Source organism: Pelophylax lessonae (genome assembly GCF_965119305.1).
Source record: "Pelophylax lessonae genome assembly, chromosome: 5".
Taxonomy (NCBI): domain Eukaryota; kingdom Metazoa; phylum Chordata; class Amphibia; order Anura; family Ranidae; genus Pelophylax; species Pelophylax lessonae.
In genome coordinates, this window is record NC_138772.1 from 14,044,599 (window position 1) to 14,071,774 (window position 27,176).

General features: G+C 46.2%; 1 protein-coding gene across 1 annotated transcript in view; it reads left to right on the forward strand.

Annotated features, from left to right (window-relative positions):
• Window positions 1-2,228: 2,228 nt before the first annotated feature.
• LOC309556410 (uncharacterized protein) overlaps window positions 2,229-27,176 on the forward strand; it is a gene marked incomplete at its 3' end in the record, with an annotated part of 57,536 nt that continues 32,588 nt past the window's right edge. The window contains exons 1-2 of the mRNA XM_082258877.1: window positions 2,229-2,305; window positions 24,682-24,801. Of these exons, the coding sequence (XP_082115003.1) occupies window positions 2,254-2,305; window positions 24,682-24,801 (172 nt within the window). The 5' untranslated portion in view covers window positions 2,229-2,253. The remainder of the gene's footprint in view (window positions 2,306-24,681; window positions 24,802-27,176) is intronic.

Below are 27,176 nucleotides of genomic sequence, written 5' to 3' on the forward strand. Positions count from 1 at the left end.
GTATAAATACATAAGGGGGGGATATGATCACCATGCATAAATACATAAGGGGGGATATGATCACCATGCATAAATACATAAGGGGGGATATGATAACCATGCATAAATACATAAGGAGGGATATGATCTCCATGTATAAATACATAAGGGGGGATATGATCTCCATGTATAAATACATAAGGGGGGATATGATCACCATTTATAAATACATAAGGGGGATATGATCTCCATGCATAAATACATAAGGGGGGATATGATCACCATGCATAAATACATAAGGGGGGGATATGATAACCATGCATAAATACATAAGGAGGGATATGATCTCCATGTATAAATACATAAGGGGGGATATGATCTCCATGTATAAATACATAAGGGGGGGATATGATAACCATGCATAAATACATAAGGAGGGATATGATCTCAATGTATAAATACATAAGGGGGGATATGATCACCATGCATAAATACATAAGGGGGGATATGATAACCATGTATAAATACATAAGGGGGGATATGATCTCCATGCATAAATACATAAGGAGGGATATGATCTCCATGTATAAATACATAAGGGGGGATATGATCTCCATGTATAAATACATAAGGGGGGATATGATAACCATGCTTAAATACATAAGGAGGGATATGATAACCATGCATAAATACATAAGGGGGGATATGATCACCATGCATAAATACATAAGGAGGGATATGATCTCAATGTATAAATACATAAGGGGGGATATGATCACCATGCATAAATACATAAGGGGGGATATGATCACCATGTAAAAAATACATAAGAAGGATATGATCTCAATTTATAAATACATAAGGGGGGATATGATCGCCATGTATAAATACATAAGGGGGGAATATGATCTCCATGTATAAATGCATAAGGGGGGGATATGATCTCCATGTATAAATACATAAGGGGGGGATATGATCTCCATGTATAAATACATAGGAGGGGGATATGATCTCCGTGTATAAATACATAAGGGGGGATATGATCTCCATGTATAAATACATAAGGGGGGGTATGATCTCCATGTATAAATACATAAGGGGGGGTATGATCTCCATGTATAAATACATAAGGGGGGGTATGATCATCATGTATAAATACATAAGGGGGATATGATCACCATGTATAAATACATAAGGGGGGGATATGATCACCATGCATAAATACATAAGGGGGGATATGATCACCATGCATAAATACATAAGGGGGGATATGATCTCCATGTATAAATACATAAGGGGGGATATGATAACCATGCATAAATACATAAGGAGGGATATGATCTCAATGTATAAATACATAAGGGGGGATATGATCACCATGCATAAATACATAAGGGGGGATATGATCACCATGCATAAATACATAAGGAGGGATATGATCTCAATGTATAAATACATAAGGGGGGATATGATCACCATGCATAAATACATAAGGGGGGATATGATAACCATGCTTAAATACATAAGGAGGGATATGATAACCATGCATAAATACATAAGGGGGGATATGATCACCATGCATAAATACATAAGGAGGGATATGATCTCAATGTATAAATACATAAGGGGGGATATGATCACCATGCATAAATACATAAGGGGGGATATGATCACCATGTATAAATACAAAGGGGGGATATGATCTCCATGTTTAAATACATACTGTAAGGGATCCATATAGTGAACTTGGTGTTGAGTTTTTCACTTTCAGGTCATCACAGAGGACAGGGGGGGCCCTCTTTACTTCTGGAGGAAAAGAGAGTTATTCTTCACATATGGAAAAGCTTCTTCACAGTAAGCTGTGAAAACATGGAATAGATTCCCTCAAGGACTAGTTCTGGCCAGCTCTATCTAGAGACGGATGCATTCCTAAATGCAGAAAACATTACTGGATTCTAACATTTATACCTGAAATGTGGGAAGCTGTGGGTATGGGATTGTGTATACGGATCTTTTCTATTTGCTTTTTTTTTTTCTGTTGATTGAGACTCGTGTATTTTTCCAACCTGACAAACTATGTAACCCTTTTCAATGTCAGTAATAGGGCGGATGCTATCTTTCTGAAACAGACATACTATATATAATCTTTTCTTTCAATGTGGGGCTGTCCAATCCATTGTTATGGCGATATGAGGCGGTGGAGAAGGGGGGGGAGGGGGGTCAGAAATATATATATATTATTTTTCCATGCTCACAAGCTTTCTCCAGCTTACAATGGCAGCACACACATATATCCTACTGCTGGCAGCTATCTGTGTGGGGGCAGGTAAGTGGGCCACTGATACTACTGATAATATTATTTTTTTCTGAGAATTTTTACAATTTTATGATGCAATTATAAAAAAAGCAAAAAAAAAAACAAAAAAAGAAAATACAATTCTATCAACAAATAATTTATATAAACTAGATATTTGCAATACTTTGTGAGATGATTGCGGCACAGATTATTATATTCTGCTCAATTGCTGCAGACGTGTTTTTGTCCCTTAGGTGACTGCACTTTTTTTTTTTCTTCTTTTTGTGCCTCCATTTTTATTTTTTTTTACCCTTGATTTTATCCGACTCTCCCAGTTGCATCCCATTTCCTTTAAGGACTATCCCCAAGCCTACTGCGTCTCCCAGCTTCAACTTCCCATTGACTCTGGACCCCTACATCCCTACCTACACCACCTCGCCCCTCTCCATCTTAACTAAAGCCCCGTACACACGTACCGATTGTCGGACGTAAATATTCAGTCGACGACCGATCGGTCGATTGTAGGCTTTTTAGTATGATGCTACCGACAGCCGACAGCGCATTTTCGGCCGAACGGAATCTGTCGTGCAGACTTTAAAATTTTCGTTGGCCGTCAACAGAACGGCCGATTGTTCGCCAGTCAGTACAGAATTCGGCCGACAAACAGCAGATTAGCAAGACTGGGCATGCTCAGAAAAGAAAAAAACACAGGGAAAGTTAACCATCACATGACATCACTTCTGCAGTCGGCTGTTGTTGGCCGACAAAATTCGTGTGCAGTCTTTTGCACTTTTCAGCCGACAGGACAGCACCGGACAAAAGACGGCCGATCGTTCGGCCGACATTCGGTACGTGTGTACAGGGCTTTACTCTCTCAAATTCTTGCAGTGGAATATGATTTTCTTCTACGTGCCACCTTCACACTTACAACTGGTTGTCTTTTGTGCCATAGCTGGCATTACACCTGTCAAATTTTGTTAGCAAATAGTACTTTTCAGAACATTTGTTCAAATATCTAAGAGTAATGCCCCATACACACGTGCAGATTATCTGCAGACTTTTGTCTGCAGACTTACCAAAACCATATAATATGAGGTCAAACCTAAACACTTTCAATTTGTATGCAATCTGGCAGGCCCTTGCACTACATAGAAAAGGTAAGTCTGCAGACAAAAGTCTGCAGATAATCTGCACGTGTGTATGGGGCATAAAGGGCAAGATTTGACAATCAACTTTGGCCAGAACGAGCAAGTGAAAAAAAAATCGAAGGACAAGGGTGGAAAATGTTTGTTGAATCGAATAGAAGCTATAAACATCAATGTTTGCTTTAGACCCGGTTCACACTACTCCGACTTGAGACGCGGCTTGTGCGACCTCAAGTCGCCCCAAGTCGCTTGTCATTACAAATTCAATGTAAATGAATGAGAGCCGTCTTAATATGCACTACTGAAGTCGCTCCAACTTCAGAAAAGGTTCCTGTACTACTTCAAGGCGACCTCTATCCGACTTGTGCACATAGACTTCAATGGGAGTCGCCTCTAAAGCCTCGTACACACGCAACTAATTTCCGCCGACCGGTCGCCCGTCTTTTTTTCAGAGTGATGTCTGATGGTTGGAATGTGCCTAGACTGCACACGAATTTTCCCGCACGACAGAATTCCACTTCAGAAGTGATGTCATGTGTTGGATTGCTTCATCTCTGAGCATGCCTAGTCTTGCTCATAAGATTTTTCCCCATCGAAATCTGTACTAATGAGACGAAAATCAGATGTGTTTTGAGGGTCAACAAAAATTATATAGCCTGCACACCAGGATTTTTTTGGCCGAAAAGAGTCGGTTGTCAGAAGCATCATACTAACAAGCCGAAAATCGGCAGATTGGTCGTCGGACGAAATTTCCCAGCAGAATTTCTACTCGTGTGTACGGGGCTTAGTCAGATCCTTATTAGGGTTGAGCGGACACCTGGATGTCCGTGTTCGACCGAACTTTGAAAAAAAAAAAAAGGGTCCGTGTCCGGGACTTTTACCGAACGTTTCCCGGACACCGAACCCCATTGAAGTCAATGGGGACCCGAACTTTAAGGCACTAAAATGGCTCTAAAACATCAATGGAAAGGGCTAGAGTGCTGCAAATGGCAGCAAAACGTAGTTAAGAGCATGGCAAGTGCTCTGCAAACAAATGTGGATAGGGAAATAACTTAAAACAACAAAAAAAAAAACAGAAAAATAAAACAATGTTCTTCATCTCTGAAGGACGAGGCCCATATGGAGTAGGAGGGAGGTTGAGGTGGTGGTGGATGTGGCGGTGTCATAGGCGTGCGCACAGGGTGTGCCGGGTGTACCTGGGCACACCCTAATCCCTTAGGGCACATAGCATTATCGCTCTGTTTGCCAGTGAGGAGATGGGAAAGATCTCCCTCGGACCTGCTCTGCTCTATTTCTCTTTGCCAGCAGGGAGAGTAATGTATCGGGGCCATGTACATGTAGGCAAACACATGCATGTGTATTTCAACTTTGGGGTGCACACCCTAATGCAATAGGCTGCGCACACCTATGGGCGGTGTAGGTGGAAGCGGCGGTGGAGGAGGACCAGGGCCGGATTAAGAGCATCATGGTCTTGGTGCTGAGGATTTTGAAGGGCCTTAAGGGCCGTGCCTTGGCATGCACCCAGAGGAGGAAGGGTGCAGCCATGCATGCCTAATTCAACATGGGATGCTGTCTCTGAAGCCCATAAACACATCCATGCATCGGCAACTGTCCCTCCTTGTCAGGCCTTCTCGCTGTGTGGGGAGGTTCTGAGGGTGCTGCCTGGGGAAGCGAGCATAGAAGCCAGACTTCTGTATTTACAAGTGACAGAAGAGCGGTCACAGTGAATATGGCCAACCCGGGGCCTATATAAAAGGTAGGGGCCTGGAGCTGCAGCTCCAATAGCCCCTACGTTAATCTGGCCCTGAGGAGGAGGACGAGGTAGCCAACACTGCTTCTTTTCACAAATTTTAAATGAGGGTACACCCCAAAAGAGTGAGAAAGAGCAAAAATGGAACAATGGGTGGGTAAGGTCGATATCCATTGCTATTCTGCACAAGGTACGGAAAAGTCCCGTGGGATCCATGCCTGGTTCATTTTAATGAACGTGAGCTTGTCCACATTGTCTCTGGACAGGCGGCTGCGCTTGTCTGTTATAACGCCCCCAGCCGTGCTAAATACCCGTTCAGATAATACACTGGCTGCAGGGCACGCCAGCACCTCCAAGGCGTAAAGGGCAAGCTCAGGCCATGTGCCCAATTTGGAGACCCAGAAGTTGAAGGGGGCAGACCCCTCATTCACTACATGTAGGCGTGTGCACACATACTGCTCCACCATGTTGGTAAAATGCTGCTAAGACGTTCCATCTGAGCTGCTGGTGCTGCTGTTTGTTGTGGCGTGCTGACAAAGCTTTTCCACATTTCGGCCATGCTAACCCTGCCTTCTGAGGTGCTGGCGGTGCCCTGGTTGCGTTGGCGACCTCCTCCTCCTCCTCCTCCTCTGCCTTGTGCTTCCACTGTGGCCCCGCTGTCAGATGGGAATGCCAGCAGCATCGCATCTACCAGCGTGCGCTTGTACTCGCGCATCTTGCGATCGCGCTCCAGTGAGTGAATTAAGGACGGTACGTTGTCCTTGTAACGGGGATCCAGCAGCGTGGCCACCCAGTAATCAGCACAAGTTAGAATGTGGGCAACTCGGCGGTCGTTGTGGAGACACTGCAGCATGTAATCGCTCATGTGTGCCAGGCTGCCCAGAGGCGACGAAAGGCTGTCCTCTGTGGGAGGTGTATCGTCCGTGTCCTCTGTATCCCCCCAGCCACGCACCAGTGATGGCCATGAGCTGGCCTGGGTGCCACCCTGCTGTGAACATGGTTCCATCTCCTCCTCCAGCTCCTCCTCCAGCTCCTCCTCATCCTCCAGAACTGTGCCCCTGCTGGACAATAAGATCTTGCCCTAGAAAGGTCTTTATTGAATAGCAGAACAAAAGAACAACAGTATCGCACGGGTGTATCTCACAGTCAAATATGCAAACTATGCCGCAATTTAATGTTTTTTACACCAAAAGGGTGTGTATTGAATAGCGGAATAGGATAAAAAACTGTGTATCTCACACGTACAAACACAGACTAGGCCCGATTAAATTTTTTCCTACCCTAAAGGGAGGATGAGGAAGAGGAGTATGGAACAGGCAGCACCCTCAAATCTTCAGAAGTATGAGATGAACCTCAAAAACTTGGAAAGGTGGATCTCACACGTACCGACACAGACTATTCCGCAATTTAATTGATCCCCAAAGGTTTTTATTGAATAGCGGAATAGGAAATATGATCAAAAAAAGTGTATGTATCTCACACGTACAGAAGCACACTAGGCCCCAATTGCTATTGTTTGTACCCCTAAAAGGATGGATGAGGAGGAGGAGGATGAAACAGGCAGCACCCTCAAATCTTCAGAAGTATGAGATTGTGTTCACTGTACCCCACAAAGATTGTGTTTAGGGTTGAGCGGACACCTAGATGTCCGTGTTCGACGGGTTCGGCCGAACTTTAAAAAAAAGTCCGGGTCCGTGTCCCGGACTTTTACCGAACTTTTCCCGGACACCGAACCCCATTGAAGTCAATGGGGACCCGAACTTTAAGGCACTAAAATGGCTCTAAAACACCAAAGGAAAGGGCTAGAGTGCTGCAAATGGCAGCAAAACGTAATTAAGAGCATGGCAAGTGCTCTGCAAACAAATGTGGATAGGGAAATAACTTAAAACAACAAAAAAAAACAGAAAAATAAAACAATGTTCTTCTTCATCTCTGAAGGACGAGGCCCATATGGAGTAGGAGGGAGGTTGAGGTGGTGGTGGATGTGGCGGTGACATAGGCGTGCGCACAGGGTGTGCTGGGTGTGCCTGGGCACACCCTAATCACCTAGGGCACATAGCATTGCCAGTGAGGAGATGGGAAAGATCTCCCTGGGACCTGCTCTGCTCTATTTCTCCTTGCCTACAGGTACATGGCCCCGATACATTACTCTCCCTGCTGGCAAACACATGCATGTGTATTTCAACTTTGGGGTGCACACCTTAATGCAATAGGCTGCGCACACCTATGGGCGGTGTAGGTGGAAGCGGCGGTGGAGGAGGACCAGGGCCGGATTAACAGCATCATGGGCTTGGTGCTGAGGATTTTGAAGGGCCTTAAGGGCCGTGCCTTGCCATGCACCCAGAGGAGGAAGGGTGCAGCCATGCATGCCTAATTCAACATGGGATGCTGTCTCTGAAGCCCATAAACACATCCATGCATCGCCAACTGTCCCTCCTTGTCCGGCCTTCACGCTGTGTGGGGAGGTTCTGAGGGTGCTGCCTGGGGAAGCGAGCATAGAAGCCAGACTTCTGTGTTTACAAGTGACAGAAGAGCGGTAACAGTGAATATGGCCAACCCGGGGCCTATATAAAAGGTAGGGGCCTGGAGCTGCAGCTCCAATAGCCCCTACATTAATCTGGCCCTGAGGAGGAGGACGAGGTAGCCAACACTGCTTCTTTTCAAAAATTTTAAATGAGGGTACACCCCAAAAGAGTGAGAAAGAGCAAAAATGGAACAATGGGTGGGTAAGGTCGGTATCCATTGCTATTCTGCATAAGGTACGGAAAAGTCCCGTGGGATCCATGCCTGGTTCATTTTAATGAACGTGAGCTTGTCCACATTGTCTCTGGACAGGCGGCTGCGCTTGTCTGTTATAACGCCCCCAGCCGTGCTAAATACCCGTTCAGATAATACACTGGCTGCAGGGCACGCCAGCACCTCCAAGGCGTAAAGGGCAAGCTCAGGCCATGTGCCCAATTTGGAGACCCAGAAGTTGAAGGGGGCAGACCCGTCATTCACTACATGTAGGCGTGTGCACACATACTGCTCCACCATGTTGGTAAAATGCTGCCTCCTGCTAAGACGTTCCATCTGAGCTGCTGGTGCTGCTGTTTGTTGTGGCGTGCTGACAAAGCTTTTCCACATTTCGGCCATGCTAACCCTGCCTTCTGAGGTGCTGGCGGTGCCCTGGTTGCGTTGGCGACCTCCTCCTCCTCCTCCTCTGCCTTGTGCTTCCACTGTGGCCCCGCTGTCAGATGGGAATGCCAGCAGCATGGCGTCTACCAGCGTGCGCTTGTACTCGCGCATCTTGCGATCGCGCTCCAGTGAGTGAATTAAGGACGGTACGTTGTCCTTGTAACGGGGATCCAGCAGCGTGGCCACCCAGTAATCAGCACAAGTTAGAATGTGGGCAACTCGGCGGTCGTTGTGGAGACACTGCAGCATGTAATCGCTCATGTGTGCCAGGCTGCCCAGAGGCAACGAAAGGCTGTCCTCTGTGGGAGGTGTATCGTCCGTGTCCTCTGTATCCCCCCAGCCACGCACCAGTGATGGCCATGAGCTGGCCTGGGTGCCACCCTGCTGTGAACATGGTTCCATCTCCTCCTCCAGCTCCTCCTCCTCCTCATCCTCCTCATCCTCCAGAACTGTGCCCCTGCTGGACAATTGCGTCCCTGGCGTTTGCGTGTGCAGGAACCCACCCTCGGAGCCCCTTGCGAATGACTGCCCTGAAAGCCTTGGAAATGTTACCTCTTCATCCTCCTCCTCCTCCTCATCCTGTGCCACATCCTCTTCCATCATCGCCCGAATTGTTTTTTCAAGGAGGCATAGAAGTGGGATAGTTAAGCTGAGAACGGCGTCATTGCCACTGGCCATGTTGGTGGAGTACTCAAAACAGCGCAACAAGGCACACAGGTCTCGCATGGAGGCCCAGTTATTGGTGGTGAAGTGGTGCTGTTCCGCAGAGCGACTCACGCGTGCGTGCTGCAGCTGAAACTCCACTATGGCCTGCTGCTGCTCGCACAGTCTTTCCAGCATGTGCAAGGTGGAGTTCCACCTTGTGGGCACGTCACATATGAGGCGGTGAGCGGGAAGGCCGAAGTTACGCTGCAGCGCTGCCAGGCGAGCAGCAGCAGGGTGAGAACGCCGAAAGTGCGCACAAACGGCCCGCACTTTCTGCAGCAGCTCTGACATATCGGGGTAGTTTTTAAGGAACCTCTGCACCACCAAATTCAGCACATGCGCCAGGCAAGGGATGTGCGTCAAACCGGCTAGGCCCAGAGCTGCTATGAGATTTCGCCCGTTATCGCACACCACCAGGCCGGGCTTGAGGCTCGCTGGCAGCAACCACTCATTTGTCTGCTGTTCCATGCTCCTCCACAACTCCTGCGCGGTGTGTGGTTTGTCCCCCAAACAGGCAAGTTGTAAAACTGCCTGCTGTCGTTTACCCCTGGCCGTGCTGAAGTTGGTGGTGAAGGTGTTACGCTGTCCGGATGAGGAGGCGGTAGAGGATGAGGAAGCGGAGTAGGAGGAGTTAGGAACAGGAGGCAAACTGAAGCGCCCTGCAATCCTCGGTGGTGGAAGGACATGCGCCAAATTGCTATCCGCCTCAGGCCCATCCGCCACTGCATTTACCCAGTGTGCCGTTAGGGAGATATAACGCCCCTGACCGTGCTTACTGGTCCACGTATCCGTAGTTAGGTGGACCTTGGCACAGATGGCGTTGCGCAGTGCACACCTGATATTTTCCCCCACTTGGTTGTGCAGGGAAGGGATGGCTTGCCTGGAAAAGTAGTGGCGGCTGGGCACGACGTACTGTGGGACAGCCACCGACATAAGGTTTTTAAAACTGTGCGTCTCCACCAGACGGAATGACAGCATTTCAAAGGCCAATAATTTTGAAATGCTGGCATTCAGGGCCAGGGATCGCGGGTGGGTAGGGGGGTACTTCCTCTTCCTCTCAAGTGTTTGGGAGATGGAAAGCTGAACGCTTCCACGGGACATTGTGGAGATGGTTGTTGGTGACCCAGGTGGTGGTGTTGCTGACAGATCGTCTGTTTGCGGGGTGGCAGGTGCCGGTATCACTACAGATGTGGCTGGAGCGGCCGAGACTGCAGCAGAAGAGGAAGCAGGATGAGCCAGAGACGTTTCTTGGTTTTGAAGGTGTGTACTCCACTGCAGCTCGTGCTTTGCACTTAGATGCCTGATCATGCAGGTTGTGCTCAGGTTGAGAAGGTTTATGCCTCGCTTCAAGCTCTGATTGCACAGGGTGCAAACCACTCGTGTCCTGTCATCAGCACATTTTCTAAAGAACTTCCACGCTAGAGAACTCCTTTGAGCTGACTTTGGTGCGCTCGTTCCCTTGCTGCGTTGGGCAGTAGCGGGCGTAGTGTCTAGGGCACGGCCGCTCCGCTTCTGCACCCTGCTCCCTCTTCTGCTGTGCTGGTGGCTCTGTGCGACCACCGCCTCTTCCTCCAAACTACTCAGGTCACCTGCATGACGTTCATTCCATGTGGGGTCGAGGACCTCATCGTCCTCCACATCATCTTCCACCCAATCTTCACCCCTGTCGTCCTTGTCGGTCTCCACAATGCTGAACGCCGCAGCAGTTGGCACCTGCGTTTCGTCATCATCGGAGACGTGCTGCGACGATCCTTGCATGTACTCATCTTGAGAAATAAGTGGTTGGGCATCGCTGCACTCAATCTCTTCCACTTCTGGGGCAGGGCTAGGTGGATGGCCCTGGGAAACCCTGCTGACAGAGTCCTCAAAAAGAATAAGAGACTGCTGTATGGCTTGGGGCTCAGACTGCTGGCCTGATTTGCAAGGGGGTGAGGTGAAAGACGGTTGGACATTGGCTGCAGGTGCCAACTCTGACCTTTCTGCAGTAGACTGGGTGGGAGACAATGTGAAGGAACTGGAGGCACTGTCAGCAGCAAACCAATCTACTATCGCCTCAACTTGTTCTGGCCTCATCACTTCTAGGGGCGTTTGATGCCCTACCAAATACTGATGCAGGTTCTGTCGCCTACTCACACTTGAGGAAGGTGTTTCACTTGTGCGTGTAGCTGGCACAGATCGACCACGTCCTCTCCTTGCAACAGGAGCTCTACCAGCAGCACCACGACCCAGGCCACGGCCCTTATTTGACGGTCTCCTCATATTTCTGTAATTTAAGATCTTGCCCTAGAAAGGTTTTTATTGAATAGCGGAATAGGAAATATGATCCAAAAAAGTGTATGTATCTCGCACGTACAAAACCACACTAGGCCCCAATTACTATTGTTTCTACCCCTAAAAGGATGGATGAGGAGTAGGAGGAGTATGGAACAGACAGCACCCTCAAATCTTCAGAAGTATGAGATGAACCCCAAAAACTTGGAAAGGTGGATCTCACACGTACCGACACAGACTATCCCGCAATTCAATTGATCCTCAAAGGTTTTTATTGAATAGCGGAATAGGAAATATGATCAAAAAAAGTGTATGTATCTCGCACGTACACAACCACACTTGGCCCCAATTACTATTGTTTGTACCCCTAAAAGGATGGATGAGGAGTAGGAGGAGGAGTATGGAACAGGCAGCACCCTCAAATCTTCAGAAGTATGAGATGAACCCCAAAAACTTGGAAAGGTGGATCTCACACGTACCGACACAGACTATCCCGCAATTCAATTGATCCTCAAAGGTTTTTATTGAATAGCGGAATAGGAAATATGATCAAAAAAAGTGTATGTATCTCGCACGTACACAACCACACTAGGCCCCAATTACTATTGTTTGTACCCCTAAAAGGATGGATGAGGAGTAGGAGGAGGAGTATGGAACAGGCAGCACCCTCAAATCTTCAGAAGTATGAGATGAACCCCAAAAACTTGGAAAGGTGGATCTCACACGTACCGACACAGACTATCCCGCAATTCAATTGATCCTCAAAGGTTTTTATTGAATAGCGGAATAGGAAATATGATCAAAAAAAGTGTATGTATCTCGCACGTACACAACCACACTAGGCCCCAATTACTATTGTTTGTACCCCTAAAAGGATGGTTGAGCAGTAGGAGCAGGAGTATGGAACAGGCAGCACCCTCAAATCTTCAGAAGTATGAGATGAACCCCAACAACTTGGAAAGGTGGATCTCACACGTACCGACACAGACTATCTCGCAATTGAATTGATCCCCAAAGGTTTTAATTGAATAGCGGAATAGAAAATATGATCAAAAAGAAAGTGTATGTATCTCGCACGTACACCACCACACTAGGCCCCAACTACTATTGTTTGTACCCCTAAAAGGATGGTTGAGCAGTAGGAGGAGGAGTATGGAACAGGCAGCACCCTCAAATCTTCAGTAGTATGAGATGAACCCCAAAAACTTGGAAAGGTGGATCTCTCTCACACGTACCAACACAGACTATCCCCCAATTTAACTGATCCCCAAAGGTTTTTGATTAAATAGCGGAATAGAAAATATGATCCAAAAAAAGTGTATGTATATCACACGTACACAACCACACTAGGCCCCAATGACTATTGTTTGTACCCCTAAAAGGCTAGATGAGGAGTAGGGGGGGTATGGAACAGGCAGCACCCTCAAACCTTCAGAAGTATGAGATGAACCCCAACAACTTGGAAAGGTGGATCTCTCTCACACGTACCAACACAGACTATCCCCCAATTTAACTGATCCCCAAAGGTTTTTGATTAAATAGCGGAATAGAAAATATGATCCAAAAAAAGTGTATGTATATCACACGTACACAACCACACTAGGCCCCAATGACTATTGTTTGTACCCCTAAAAGGCTAGATGAGGAGTAGGGGGGGTATGGAACAGGCAGCACCCTCAAACCTTCAGAAGTATGAGATGAACCCCAACAACTTGGAAAGGTGGATCTCTCTCACACGTACCAACACAGACTATCCCCCAATTTAACTGATCCCCAAAGGTTTTTGATTAAATAGCGGAATAGAAAATATGATCCAAAAGAAGTGTATGTATATCACACGTACACAACCACACTAGGCCCCAATTACTATTGTTTGTACCCCTAAAAGGCTAGATGAGGAGTAGGGGGGGTATGGAACAGGCAGCACCCTCAAACCTTCAGAAGTATGAGATGAACCCCAACAACTTGGAAAGGTGGATCTCTCTCACACGTACCAACACAGACTATCCCCCAATTTAACTGATCCCCAAAGGTTTTTGATTAAATAGCGGAATAGAAAATATGATCCAAAAAAAGTGTATGTATATCACACGTACACAACCACACTAGGCCCCAATTACTATTGTTTGTACCCCTAAAAGGCTAGATGAGGAGTAGGGGGGGTATGGAACAGGCAGCACCCTCAAACCTTCAGAAGTATGAGATGAACCCCAACAACTTGGAAAGGTGGATCTCTCTCACACGTACCAACACAGACTATCCCCCAATTTAACTGATCCCCAAAGGTTTTTGATTAAATAGCGGAATAGAAAATATGATCCAAAAAAAGTGTATGTATATCACACGTACACAACCACACTAGGCCCCAATGACTATTGTTTGTACCCCTAAAAGGCTAGATGAGGAGTAGGGGGGGTATGGAACAGGCAGCACCCTCAAACCTTCAGAAGTATGAGATGAACCCCAACAACTTGGAAAGGTGGATCTCTCTCACACGTACCAACACAGACTATCCCCCAATTTAACTGATCCCCAAAGGTTTTTGATTAAATAGCGGAATAGAAAATATGATCCAAAAAAAGTGTATGTATATCACACGTACACAACCACACTAGGCCCCAATTACTATTGTTTGTACCCCTAAAAGGCTAGATGAGGAGTAGGGGGGGTATGGAACAGGCAGCACCCTCAAACCTTCAGAAGTATGAGATGAACCCCAACAACTTGGAAAGGTGGATCTCTCTCACACGTACCAACACAGACTATCCCCCAATTTAACTGATCCCCAAAGGTTTTTGATTAAATAGCGGAATAGAAAATATGATCCAAAAAAAGTGTATGTATATCACACGTACACAACCACACTAGGCCCCAATTACTATTGTTTGTACCCCTAAAAGGCTAGATGAGGAGTAGGGGGGGTATGGAACAGGCAGCACCCTCAAACCTTCAGAAGTATGAGATGAACCCCAACAACTTGGAAAGGTGGATCTCTCTCACACGTACCAACACAGACTATCCCCCAATTTAACTGATCCCCAAAGGTTTTTGATTAAATAGCGGAATAGAAAATATGATCCAAAAAAAGTGTATGTATATCACACGTACACAACCACACTAGGCCCCAATTACTATTGTTTGTACCCCTAAAAGGCTAGATGAGGAGTAGGGGGGGTATGGAACAGGCAGCACCCTCAAACCTTCAGAAGTATGAGATGAACCCCAACAACTTGGAAAGGTGGATCTCTCTCACACGTACCAACACAGACTATCCCCCAATTTAACTGATCCCCAAAGGTTTTTGATTAAATAGCGGAATAGAAAATATGATCCAAAAAAAGTGTATGTATATCACACGTACACAACCACACTGGGCCCCAATTACTATTGTTTGTACCCCTAAAAGGCTAGATGAGGAGTAGGGGGAGTATGGAACAGGCAGCACCCTCAAACCTTCAGAAGTATGAGATGAACCCCAACAACTTGGAAAGGTGGATCTCTCTCACACGTACCAACACAGACTATCCCCCAATTTAACTGATCCCCAAAGGTTTTTGATTAAATAGCGGAATAGAAAATATGATCCAAAAAAAGTGTATGTATATCACACGTACACAACCACACTAGGCCCCAATTACTATTGTTTGTACCCCTAAAAGGCTAGATGAGGAGTAGGGGGAGTATGGAACAGGCAGCACCCTCAAATCTTCAGAAGTATGAGATTGTGTTCACTGTACCCCACAAAGATTGAGTTCACTGCACCCCACAATGATTGTGTTCACTGCACCCCACAAAGATTGTGTTCACTGCACCTCACAAAGATTGTGTTCATTGTACCCCCCAAAGATTGTGTTCACTGCACCCCACAAAGATTCTGTTCACTGTACCCCACAAAGATTGTGTTCACTGCACCCTAAAAGGATGTTGTTCACTGCACCCCACAAAGATTGTGTTCACTGCACCCTAAAAGGATGTTGTTCACTGCACCCCAAAAAGATTGTGTTCACTGTACCCCCCCAAAGATTGTGTTCACTGCACCCCACAAAGATTGTGTTCACTGCACCCCACAAAGATTGTGTTCACTGCACCCCAAAAAGATTGTGTTCACTGTACCCCCCAAAGATTGTGTTCACTGCACCCCAAAAAGATTGTGTTCACTGTACCCCCCAAAGATTGTGTTCACTGCACCCCACAAAGATTCTGTTCACTGTACCCCACAAAGATTGTGTTCACTGCACCCCAAAAAGATTGTGTTCACTGTACCCCCCCAAAGATTGTGTTCACTGCACCCCACAAAGATTCTGTTCACTGCACCCCACAAAGGATTTTGTTCACTGCACCCCAAAAAGATTGTGTTCACTGCACCCCAAAAAGGATTTTGATCACTGCACCCCAAAAAGGATGTTGTTCACTGCACCCCAAAAATGATTTTGTTCACTCCACCCCAAAAAGATTGTGTTCACTGCACCCCACAAAGATTGTGTTCACTGCACCCCAAAAAGATTGTGTTCACTGTACCCCCCAAAGATTGTGTTCACTGCACCCCACAAAGATTCTGTTCACTGTACCCCACAAAGATTGTGTTCACTGCACCCCAAAAAGATTGTGTTCACTGCACCCCAAAAAGGATGTTGTTCACTCCACCCCAAAAAGGATGTTGTTCACTCCACCCCAAAAAGATTGTGTTCACTGCACCCCAAAAATGATTTTGTTCACTGCACCCCAAAAAGGATTTTGTTCACTGCACCCCAAAAAGGATTTTGTTCACTGCACCCCAAAAAGGATGTTGTTCACTGCACCCCAAAAAGGATGTTGTTCACTCCACCCCAAAAAGATTGTGTTCACTGCACCCCACAAAGATTGTGTTCACTGCACCCCAAAAATGATTTTGTTCACTGCACCCCAAAAAGGATTTTGTTCACTGCACCCCAAAAAGGATGTTGTTCACTCCACCCCAAAAAGATTGTGTTCACTGCACCCCAAAAAGATTGTGTTCACTGCACCCCACAAAGGATTTTGTTCACTGCACCCCAAAAAGATTGTGTTCACTGCACCCCAAAAAGGATGTTGTTCACTGCACCCCAAAAAGGATTTTGTTCACTGCACCCCAAAAAGGATTGTGTTCACTGCACCCCACAAAGGATTTTGTTCACTGCACCCCACAAAGATTGTGTTCACTGCACACCAAAAAGGATTGTGTTCACTGCACCCCAAAAAGATTTTGTTCACTGCACCCCAAAAAGATTGTGTTCACTGCAGCCCAAAAAGATTGTGTTCACTGCAGCCCAAAAAGATTGTGTTCACTGCAGCCCAAAAAGATTGTGTTCACTGCAGCCCAAAAAGATTGTGTTCACTGCAGCTCACACACAGAAAAATGGATGTGGATCACTGACACCTGCCTATCTCCAATCCCACACCACACAGCAATATCGATTGTAGTTTGTAGAACACAGTTTCCCTAAAATTCAGCAGACTCTGTCCCTAACAGGATTGAGAAGAGATCGTAGATCAGGATTGAGTGCAGATTCACCCCAACCCCCACACAGCAATATCGATTGTAGTTTGTAGAAGACACTGACCCTATAATTCAGCAGACTCTATCCCTAAAATGCCTACAACTCGCCCTGCCTAAACACTCCGACCTGTCCCTCAATTCTATCCGGACACAAATGTTTTTTTCCTGCCTATCTTTCCCTAATCAGCAGCCAGCACATTGATGTGTGCTCTGTCCCTTAGCTAAGCAGCAGAATGACGCTGCTGCGGCGGCTGCCTCGAACTTATAAAGACTTGGTCACATGCTTCAGACGGCCAATCACAGCTACTAAGACATTTGCAGGCATGGCTGGGATGGCTTAAGGCACACCAGTTAAACGATTGTTGATTGGCTGTTGAAAGCCCGCCATGAAAAGAGCGCCAAAGCATGCAAAACCCGGAAATAAAACGACCGAACACGGATTTTTACCCGAACATACAGTAAAGTGTCCGTGTCCGTGTTCGGGTAAAAAAAATCCAATTATTCGGTACGAACACGAATAATACAGTCCGTGTTCGCTCAACACTAATTGTGTTCACTGCACCCCAAAAGGATTGTCTTCACTGCACCCCACAAAGATTGTGTTCACTGTAATCCACAAAGATTGTGTTCACTGTACCCCCCAAAGATTTTGTTCACTGCACCCCACAAAGATTTTGTTCACTGCCCCCCACAAGGATTGTCTTCACTGCACCCCACAAGGATTGTCTTCACTGCACCCCACAAAGATTGTGTTCACTGTACCCCACAAAGATTGTGTTCACTGCACCCCAAAAGGATTGTCTTCACTGCACCCCACAAAGATTGTGTTCACTGTACCCCACAAAGATTGTGCTCACTGTACCCCCCAAAGATTTTGTTCACTGCACCCCACAAGGATTGTCTTCACTGCACCCCACAAGGATTGTCTTCACTGCACCCCACAAGGATTGTGTTCACTGTACCCCACAAAGATTTTGTTCACTGCACCCCACAAAGATTGTGTTCACTGCACCCCAAAAGGATTGTCTTCACTGCACCCCACAAAGATTGTGTTCACTGTACCCCACAAGGATTGTCTTCACTGCACCCCACAAAGATTGTGTTCACTGTACCCCACAAGGATTGTCTTCACTGCACCCCACAAGGATTGTCTTCACTGCACCCCACAAAGATTGTGTTCACTGTACCCCACAAAGATTTTGTTCACTGCACCCCAAAAGGATTGTGTTCACTGCACCCCAAAAAGATTGTGTTCACTGCAGCCCACACACAGAAAAATGGATGTGGATCACTGACACCTGCCTATCTCCTATCCCACACCACACAGCAATATCGATTGTAGTTTGTAGAACACACTTTCTCTAAAATTCAGCAGCAGCCTCTCCCTAACAGGATTGAGAAGAGATCGTAGATCGGGACTAAGTGCAGACCCCACCCCACACAGCAATATCGATTGTAGTTTGTAGAACATTCTGACCCTATAATTCAGCAGCAGCCTCTCCCTAACAGGATTGAGAAGAGATCGTAGATCGGGACTAAGTGCAGACCCCACCCCACACAGCAATATCGATTGTAGTTTGTAGAACACTCTGACCCTATAATTCAGCAGCAGCCTCTCCCTAACAGGATTGAGAAGAGATCGTAGATCAGGATTAAGTGCAGACCCCACCCCACACAGCAATATCGATTGTAGTTTGTAGAACACACTGACCCTATAATTCAGCAGACTCTATCCCTAAAATGCCTACAACTCGCCCTGCCTAAACACTCCGACCTGACCCTAAATTCTATCCGGACACCAATTTGTTTTTCCTGCCTGTCTTTCCCTAATCAGCAGCCAGCACGTATGTGTGCTCTGTCCCTGAGCTAAGCAACAGAATGACGCCACTGCGGCTGCCTCGAACTTATAAAGACTTGGTCACATGCTTCAGACGGCCAATCACAGCTACTCATACATTTGCAGGCATGGCTGGGGTAGCTTAAGGCACACCAGTTAAACGATTGTTGATTGGCTGTTGAAAGCCCGCCATGAAAAGAGCGCCAAAACATGCAAAACCCGGAAATAAAACGACCGAACACGGATTTTTTACCCGAACATACAGTAAAGTGTCCGTGTCCGTGTTCGGGTAACAAAAATCCAATTATTCGGTACGAACACGAATAATACAGTCCGTGTTCGCTCAACACTAATCCTTATCTATTTTCAAGTGACTGCAATCAGACTTTCCAGGAAGAAGAAAAAGATTACCCAGGCATTTACCACAGACAAAGTCACCTATCATTTAAGTTGCTTCAAAGTAGTGCACAAGTCGCGCTAAAGTCGCGCTAAAAAGTCGCTCCTTCATCGGGGGACTTTCTGGTCGCGGTAGTGTGAACCGGCTCTTATGTGCATGCACTTCCCAAAGTTATTTAGAACATTTGTTGACATTGCAACACGAAGAAATAGTCATTGAGATCCGTTAACCTCTTTACCACTAGCCACTGTGCTGCTACTGCGGCACAGTGGCTCGTTATCGTCTAGCGACGTAGACCTACGTCGCTAGACTCCTCCCCCTGTAGGCGGCGCTCGCGCGCCGCCGGAGGTGCGCTCCCGCTGTTTTCATTCACAGCGGGAGTCGGGCCAGGGGAGGAGCGGTGGCAATCGCCGCCGCTCTGCCCTGATCGTCTGGGAATCCAGTTTGGAGATCCACCCACCTGTGTAAACAGAGCGGGCGGATCTCCTAAGTGACAGGGAGTGACAGATCGGAGTGTTCAGCATAGCTGAACATCCGATCTGTCCCTGGCTCACACAGTCACCTCCCCCCCACACGTCAGTAAGCACCAGGCATACATTAACCCCTCCCTCTCCAATAAAATTAACCCCTTCCCTGCCAGTGTCATTTTTACAGTAACAGTGCATATATATAGCACTGATTACTGCAGTAATGTCACTGGTACCCCCAAAAGTGTCAAAAATGTCAGTCAAGGGTCCGATCTGTCCGCCGCAATGTCGCAGTACCGCAAAAAAAATCGCAGATCGCCGCCATTGACGCCAAAAATGACAGAAATCTTTCCCTTAGTTAGTAAACGCAATAACTTTTGCGCAAACCAATCAAAATACGCTTATTGCGATTTTTTTTACCAAACATAGGTAGCAGAAAACAAATTGGCCAAAAATTTAAAAATAAATTGTTTTTTACATCTTTTTTGGAGGGAATTTCATATAAAAAAATGTTAAAAATATTGTTATTTTTTCAAAATAAACGCTCTTTTTTTGTTTATAGCGCAAAAAGTAAAAATCGCATTGGTGATCAAACACTGCCAAAAGAAAGCTCTGTTTGTGGGAAAAAAAGGACGTAAATTTCATTTGGGTACGGCGTTGCACGACCGTGCAATTGTCAGTTAAAGTCGCACAGCGCCGAATCGCAAAAAGTGGCCCAGACGTAAGACAGCAAAATGCTCTAGTGGTAAACCTTGTGAAAGTGCCATCAAATGACCAGACAAGCAATTTCAATGCTTTTGCGCCCAAATAAAATTTCACAGGTGTAAGGCAAGCATTTGGGATCTCACAATATCTAATAGGTGTACCATATTTGGTTTTATACTGGTATGTTTATGCACTCTTAGTATACACTATATCACCAAAAGTATTGGGACGCCTGCCTTTACACACACATGAACTTTAATGGCATCCCACTCTTAGTCTGTAGGATTCAATATTGAGTTGGCCCACCCTTTGCAGCTATAACAGCTTCAACTCTTCTGGGAAGGCCGTCCACAAAGTTTAGGAATGTGCCTATGGGAATGTTTGACTATTCTTCCAAAAGAGCATTTGTGAGTCAGGCACTGATGTTGGATGAGAAGGCCTGGCTCGCAGTCTCCCCTTTAATTCATCCCAAAGGTGTTCTATCAGATTGAGGTCAGGACTCTGTGCAGGCCAGTCAAGTTCCACCAACCCAAACTCACTCATCCATGTCTTTATGGACTTTGCTTTGTGCACTGGTGTGCAGTCATGTTGGAACAGGAAGGGGCCGTCCCCAAACTGTTCCCACAAAGTTGGAAGCATGAAATTGTCCAAAATGTCTTGGTATGCTGATGCCTTTGGAGTTCCCTTCACTGGAACTAAGACGCCAAACCCAACCCCTGAAAAACAACCCCCGCACCATAATCCCCCTCCTCCAAATGATTTAGACCAGTGCACAAAGCAAGGTCCATAAAGACATGGATGAGGGAGTTTGGGGTGGAGAAACTTGACTGGCCTGCACAGATTCCTGACCTCAACCTGATAGAACACCTTTGGGATGAATTAGAGCGGAGACTGGAAGCCAGGCCGTCTCGTCTAACATCAGTGCCTGACCTCATAAATGCGCTTCTGGAAGAATGGTCAAACATTCCCATAGACACTCCTAAACCTTGTGGACAGCATTCCCAGAAGAGTTGAAGCTGTTATAGCTGCAAAGGGTGGGCCAACTCAATATTGAACCCTACGGACTGAGGCTGGGGTGCCATTAAAGTTCATGTGCTTGTAAAGGCAGGCGTCCCAATACTTTTGGTAATATAGTGTTCTTACCCTTGAGATTTACCTGAACACTGTGTTGCTTCTGCAATCTTTATGCATAAATGAACAATAACAAAGACTATATTAAAAATGGATTAAAAAAACATCTGTATCCCTCTTTTGGAGGAGTTATGAGAAATGGTCCTCCCCAAACAGGATATGGCATTAAACCTGTAAGTAAATAAGAGAATCATAAGCTTCGCAAAGTGGAAGAGTGGGATTGATAAATAAATAAAGCTGGCAGTACCTCCACCCAGGACAGGGCCTCTGTGAACAGAGGGGATTCCTTTACTAGGAAATTATTCAGTAATCTGATCAAAGTAATTGGGAGCAAAGGAGATACTGCAACCAGTATATAGCATCAACCATAAGTATATAGATGTATGTCAGTATACAAATGTAGTACTGCCCCCTTGAGGACTTCTGGATATTACACTTTCGGGTCCCCCTGGTTTACCGTTAGCAGCTCTGGTATTCACAGTTTAACACTTTACTTCTTGGCTCAGGCAATGATCAGTCCAGGGGTATGTATTTATTTTAAATAGGGATGGAAGAGGGGAATAGTGGGATACTCCAGATTAACTATTCACAATATGAGGAATCCTGTCTGATGACGCAGCCAGGCTGCTGATTCACCCTGCCACTAGGTGAATTTGGATTAGGTCTCTATTCAAAAGACTTGACAAACAAATTTTCATATTAGTGCCTCCTCATCAGTGCCACCTAATCAATGCCCTTCAGTGCCGCCTCATCAGTACCAATCAGGGTCACCTATCAGTGCCCATCAGTGCCACCTATCAGTGCCCATCAGTACCACCTATCAGTAACTTGGGAACCTTTGTCAAAAAAAGCTGGGGTTGTAGGCCCATTGAAAGTGACTTTACCTAGAGACTTAGAGCGGATGAGGGGTCCTCTTGGCTTTGGTCTGAAACACCTCTCTCTGTGTCTTCACATCTGTATGGGGAATGCCACAATTAGCACTATTTCCCCATGACACTGCTTAGCAGAATGGCAAGAGGGACCACACCTTTGAGAATACCTCCCCTCTTCAGGATACTCTCCTGGTATCCCCTTTCACTTGACACACTGACACCCGTCCTCTGACAATCCTACTCCGGGGTGGCCCCCTTAGGTCAGGATCCTTGACACGATCCCCTGTACTCACGATACTGTTTTTCGAGGGTCTCCCCCCTTTAGTCAGTTCTCTGGGACCCCTAGGTTCAGTTCCATTCCTTTGATCCCCAGGCCGACCGCCTGCGACCACGTGCCACCACTACAGAGGAGGAGGCAGCTGCCACCCTCTCCTCCGGGACTCTGCTCACCAGCCTGCAGCACATGTGCTCCTGGCTTTTATACAGTGTCCCAGAATGCACCATGACAGCCTGTCTCTGCCAATCACCAGGACTGTATCAAAGCCTATGCATCCATTGGTCAGGTTTCCTCCCACTGTCCAATATGCGTCCCTATTGGACCAGTGTGAAACACTCTCTAGACCCAATGAATCACATACTGAGCACACAGAGCAGACCTCACTAACAGATCCTGCTCTCTGGTAGGTAGAAAGCAATATAGATTTGCCTGCTGCTCCTCTGATAGGTAGACAGAGCCAAAAACTATACTTTCTCACCAGCACCTACCTAGGAGGGTGCTACATTGGCTATTGTCTTATGAGTGTGAAAAGGGAAAGGTATGGTGGCGCTGCCTAAAGGTAAAGTGTCATATGTGCAAAGAAGAAAGCCTTGTGTGCAAAAATATATAGTAGCATAGCATGTGAATAAAGCATTGGGTGCCCCCACAGAGAGCCGCTTTCCATGGGGGCACCCGTGCATGTGCGTTCCCGAGTCCCACTGCTGCGTCCATTGACACAGACAGCGGGACTCGGCCCCAGTCCCCGGCTCCCTTGTCACTGGATTTTTATTGATTGCAGCGAGAGCCAATGGCTCTTGCTGCTATCAATATATCCAATAAGAACCTGAGATAGTGGCTGGAGCACATCGCTGGAACAGATGGGCTCAGGGAAGGGGGGGGGGGGGGCTGTGGGCAGCTGCAACAAAGAAGGTTTTTCACCTTATTGCATTCTAACCAACCTTAAGACTTTACAATCCCTTTAAGAAAGTTTAACCTTAAAGCGTAATTCCCCTTTTGTTGAGAAAAAATGTTTCCCCCCTGGGTGATCTCTGTACATTGCAGGGATTGTAACAAACTTTGTTGCAGATTTCTACCTTTTATTATTCTGAAGAAATCATTGTTTGTTCCTCTGTGCTGAGTGAGTCTAATGGGAGTGGTTTTATAATTAGAGAAGGTAAGGGACAGCGCTGCTCGCTCTGCACATCTACCCCGAGGGTGACTCGGGGATACCGATAGTAGCATGAAAAATCCACCCCGAGTCACACTCAGGGATACCGCTAAGGGGGTTAACAGAGGACTGCATGGATACACTGCCTGATTTGGTGAGTATGTCGTTTTGTGGTGGATCATTAAGGCTGGTGGTTATTCGAAAAGTTAGGGAATTAAAGGGTAACTCCACTTTCGTGGGGGGAAAAAAAATAAGCAATATAGCAGCAAACAATATAGCGTATACAGCTGTGACACAAATCATATTGTAATTGAATGTTATTAAAAATTCCCTTTCCTTTTCAATCTGCAGCTGTTGTAATTTTCTGAAAATGCAATATGGCCGCCTGGAGCTGTTCTGTACACAGAATGTATGCTGACCACACCCCCAGAAACCTCATTTCCTGCTTGTGTGATTGGCTCACCAATTTTCCCAGAAGTCTGCACTAAGATACAAGTCAGATTTCTGGCATCCCCTGCAACAATAATGTCATTTTTGGTGAGATACTCCCAATAGGAACACGTCTAAAGGGATGCCGGCCCAGCAGATTTCCTCATTAGAGCCCTGCAGCTGCCACAGCTGATAGATAATTATGAAACCACTCCCATTAGACCCACTCAGCACAGAGGAACAAACAATGATTTCTTCAGAATAATAAAAGGTAGAAATCTGCAACAAAGTTTCTTACAATCCCTGCAATGTACAGAGATCACCCAGTGTTTTTTTTCTCAACAAAAGCAGAGTTATGCTTTAAAGCTCTACATCCAAACCAGCCAAACTCAAATTTTTGGGGGGCAAAATATATGATTGAGTTAATCTATCAAAGATACAGAAATATGGCAAAAGGAAGAAAAAACATTACATTGGTGAAAACAGTGGTGTACCCATCATGTAAAGATTTTATCACCATAAATGTAGAAGTTTTATCTGCTTTTATTGATGGAGTCACTCTTTAAATTGTTCTCTTTCAGCCTATTCCCTGCAATGTTACACATGCAGCTATGAAACCAGCAACAGCAACTGCAAGACAGCGGCCACGTGCCCATCTGGATACGGCTACTGCCAGACGGAATTAGTAACCGCTTCAGCAGGTGAGACCTAACAAAACATTACTCATCTGGCCATTAACCACTTAAGCCCCGGAAGATTTTACCCCCATTCCGACCAGGGGGTATTTTGCGATTCGGCACTGCGTGAATTTAACGCACAATTGCGCGGTCGTGCGACGCTGTACCTAAACGAATTTGACGTCCTTTTTTTCCCACAAACAGAGCTTTCTTTTGGTGGTATTTGATCACCTGTGCGATTTTTTGATCACGCGCTATAAACAAAAAAAGAGCGTCAATTTTGCAAAAATAGCAATATTTTTCACATTTTTTTATATGAAATTCCCCCAAAAAAAAAATGTAAAAATCAAAATTTTTAAAAATTTTCGGCCAATTTGTTTTATGCTACCTATGTTTGGTAAAAAAAAAAAAATCGCAAAAAGCGTATTTTGATTGGTTTGCGCAAAAGTTATCGCGTTTACTAACAAAGGGAAAGATTTTTGTCATTTTTGTTGTTTTTTTTTTTAACGCGTAATGGCGGCGATCTGCGATTTTTTTTGCGGTACTGCGACATTGCGGCGGACAGATCGGACCCTTGACTGACATTTTTGACACTTTTGGGGCTACCAGTGACATTTCTACAGTAATCAGTGCTATACATATGCACTGTTACTGTAAAAATTACACTGGCAGTGAAGGGGTTAACTTTATTTGGAAGGGAGGGGCTGTGTGTGTCCCTAGGGGCGTGGTTTCTACTGTGATTGGCTGTGGCTCTAGCTGTAAGGACACTGATCAACGGATCTACATACCAGATCCGTTTTATCAGTGTCTTTGCAGCGAGGAGAATGACAGGCAGTTTGTTTACACAAGCTGCCTGACATTCTCCCTCTCCCCCGCCGATCGCCGAGTGACCGGCGGACATCGGGTCCGCTGGTCACACGCGCGGGGGGGTCCGTGACCACGCGGGAGCGCGCCTCCGGGGGCGCGCGCTCGCTCCCTAGACCCTCACAAGCAAGCAACGTAGCCCTACGTTAGTTTGCCTGTGAGGGGCTGACCGCCGACGTAGATAGTCGTGCGGCGGTCGGCAAGTGGTTAACCACTTCTGGACCGGGAGATTTCCCCCCTTAATGACCAGGCCATATTTTGCGATTCGGCACTGCGTTACTTTAACAGACAATTGCGTGGTCGTGCGACACTGTACCTAAATAAAATTTACGTCCTTTTTTTCCCACAAACAGAGCTTTCTTTTGGTGGTATTTGATCACCCGTGCGATTTTTATTTTTTGTGCTATAAACAAAAAAAGAGCGACAATTTTGAAAAAAATAATATATTTCACTTTCTGCTATATAACATTCTCAAAAAAAAAATTTAAAAATCAATTTTTTAACATTTCAGGCCAATTTGTTTTCTGCTACATATGTTTGGTTAAAAAAAAAAAAAAACAATAGCAATAAGCGTATTTTGATTGGTTTGCTCAAAAGTTATCGTGACTACTAACTACGGGAAAGATTTATTTCATTTTTATTGTTTTTTCTTTATTCATACTAGTAATGGTGGCAATCTGTGATTTTTTGCGGGACTGCGACAGATCGGACCCCTAACTGACATTTTTTGGGGGGACCAGTGACATTACTACAGTAATCAGTACTAAAAATATGCACTGTTACTGTAATAATGACATTGGCAGGGAAGGGGTTAACACTGTGGGTGCTCAAGGGGTTAAATGTGAGCCTAGGGGGATGATTCTAACCGTGGGGGGGCGTGGCTTGTGAAATGATCATAGAGACCTGTGTTCCTATATAGAAGGATCACAGGCGCTCTGTGATCATTCCAGAGAGAAGAACGGTCAAATGTGTTTATGACAGCCGACCGTCCTTCTCTCTCAGCGGGGAACGATCGCGGGTGTCAGGCGGCAGTCAGAGCCGCCTGCCCCGTGTATCGGAGTCCCCGCTGCCGAGTGGGGGCAGGAGCGCACCGCCGGAGGCGCGCTCTTGCCCCCTAGCTGCAGGCGCGCAACCGACGTAGGTCTACGTCGGTTCGCGCAGGAGAACCACACTGCCGCAGTAAATAGGCGTCGGGAACCGGTTAACCTCTTGACCCCGGCCTCACACATATACTTTATGCGACCCTGTTAAAACTACTTACTGTGCTGAGAGCATGCTCCCTGCACTGTATCCAGCGGTGGTCGGGAAGCTCCCGATGCATAATTGTCATCGTGAGCTTTCTGATCATGTGACCACTGTGACGGCCAATCACAATGGTCGCATGACCCAAAGGCCTGCCTCAGCCTCCCGGATTCTAGAACCTTATAAATGTCCAATGGTTAGATGGTAAAAGCATCACACTAGGGATGCACCGATACCGATATTAGTATCGTTATCAGTGCCGATACCAGGCATTTGAGCGATTATCGGTACTC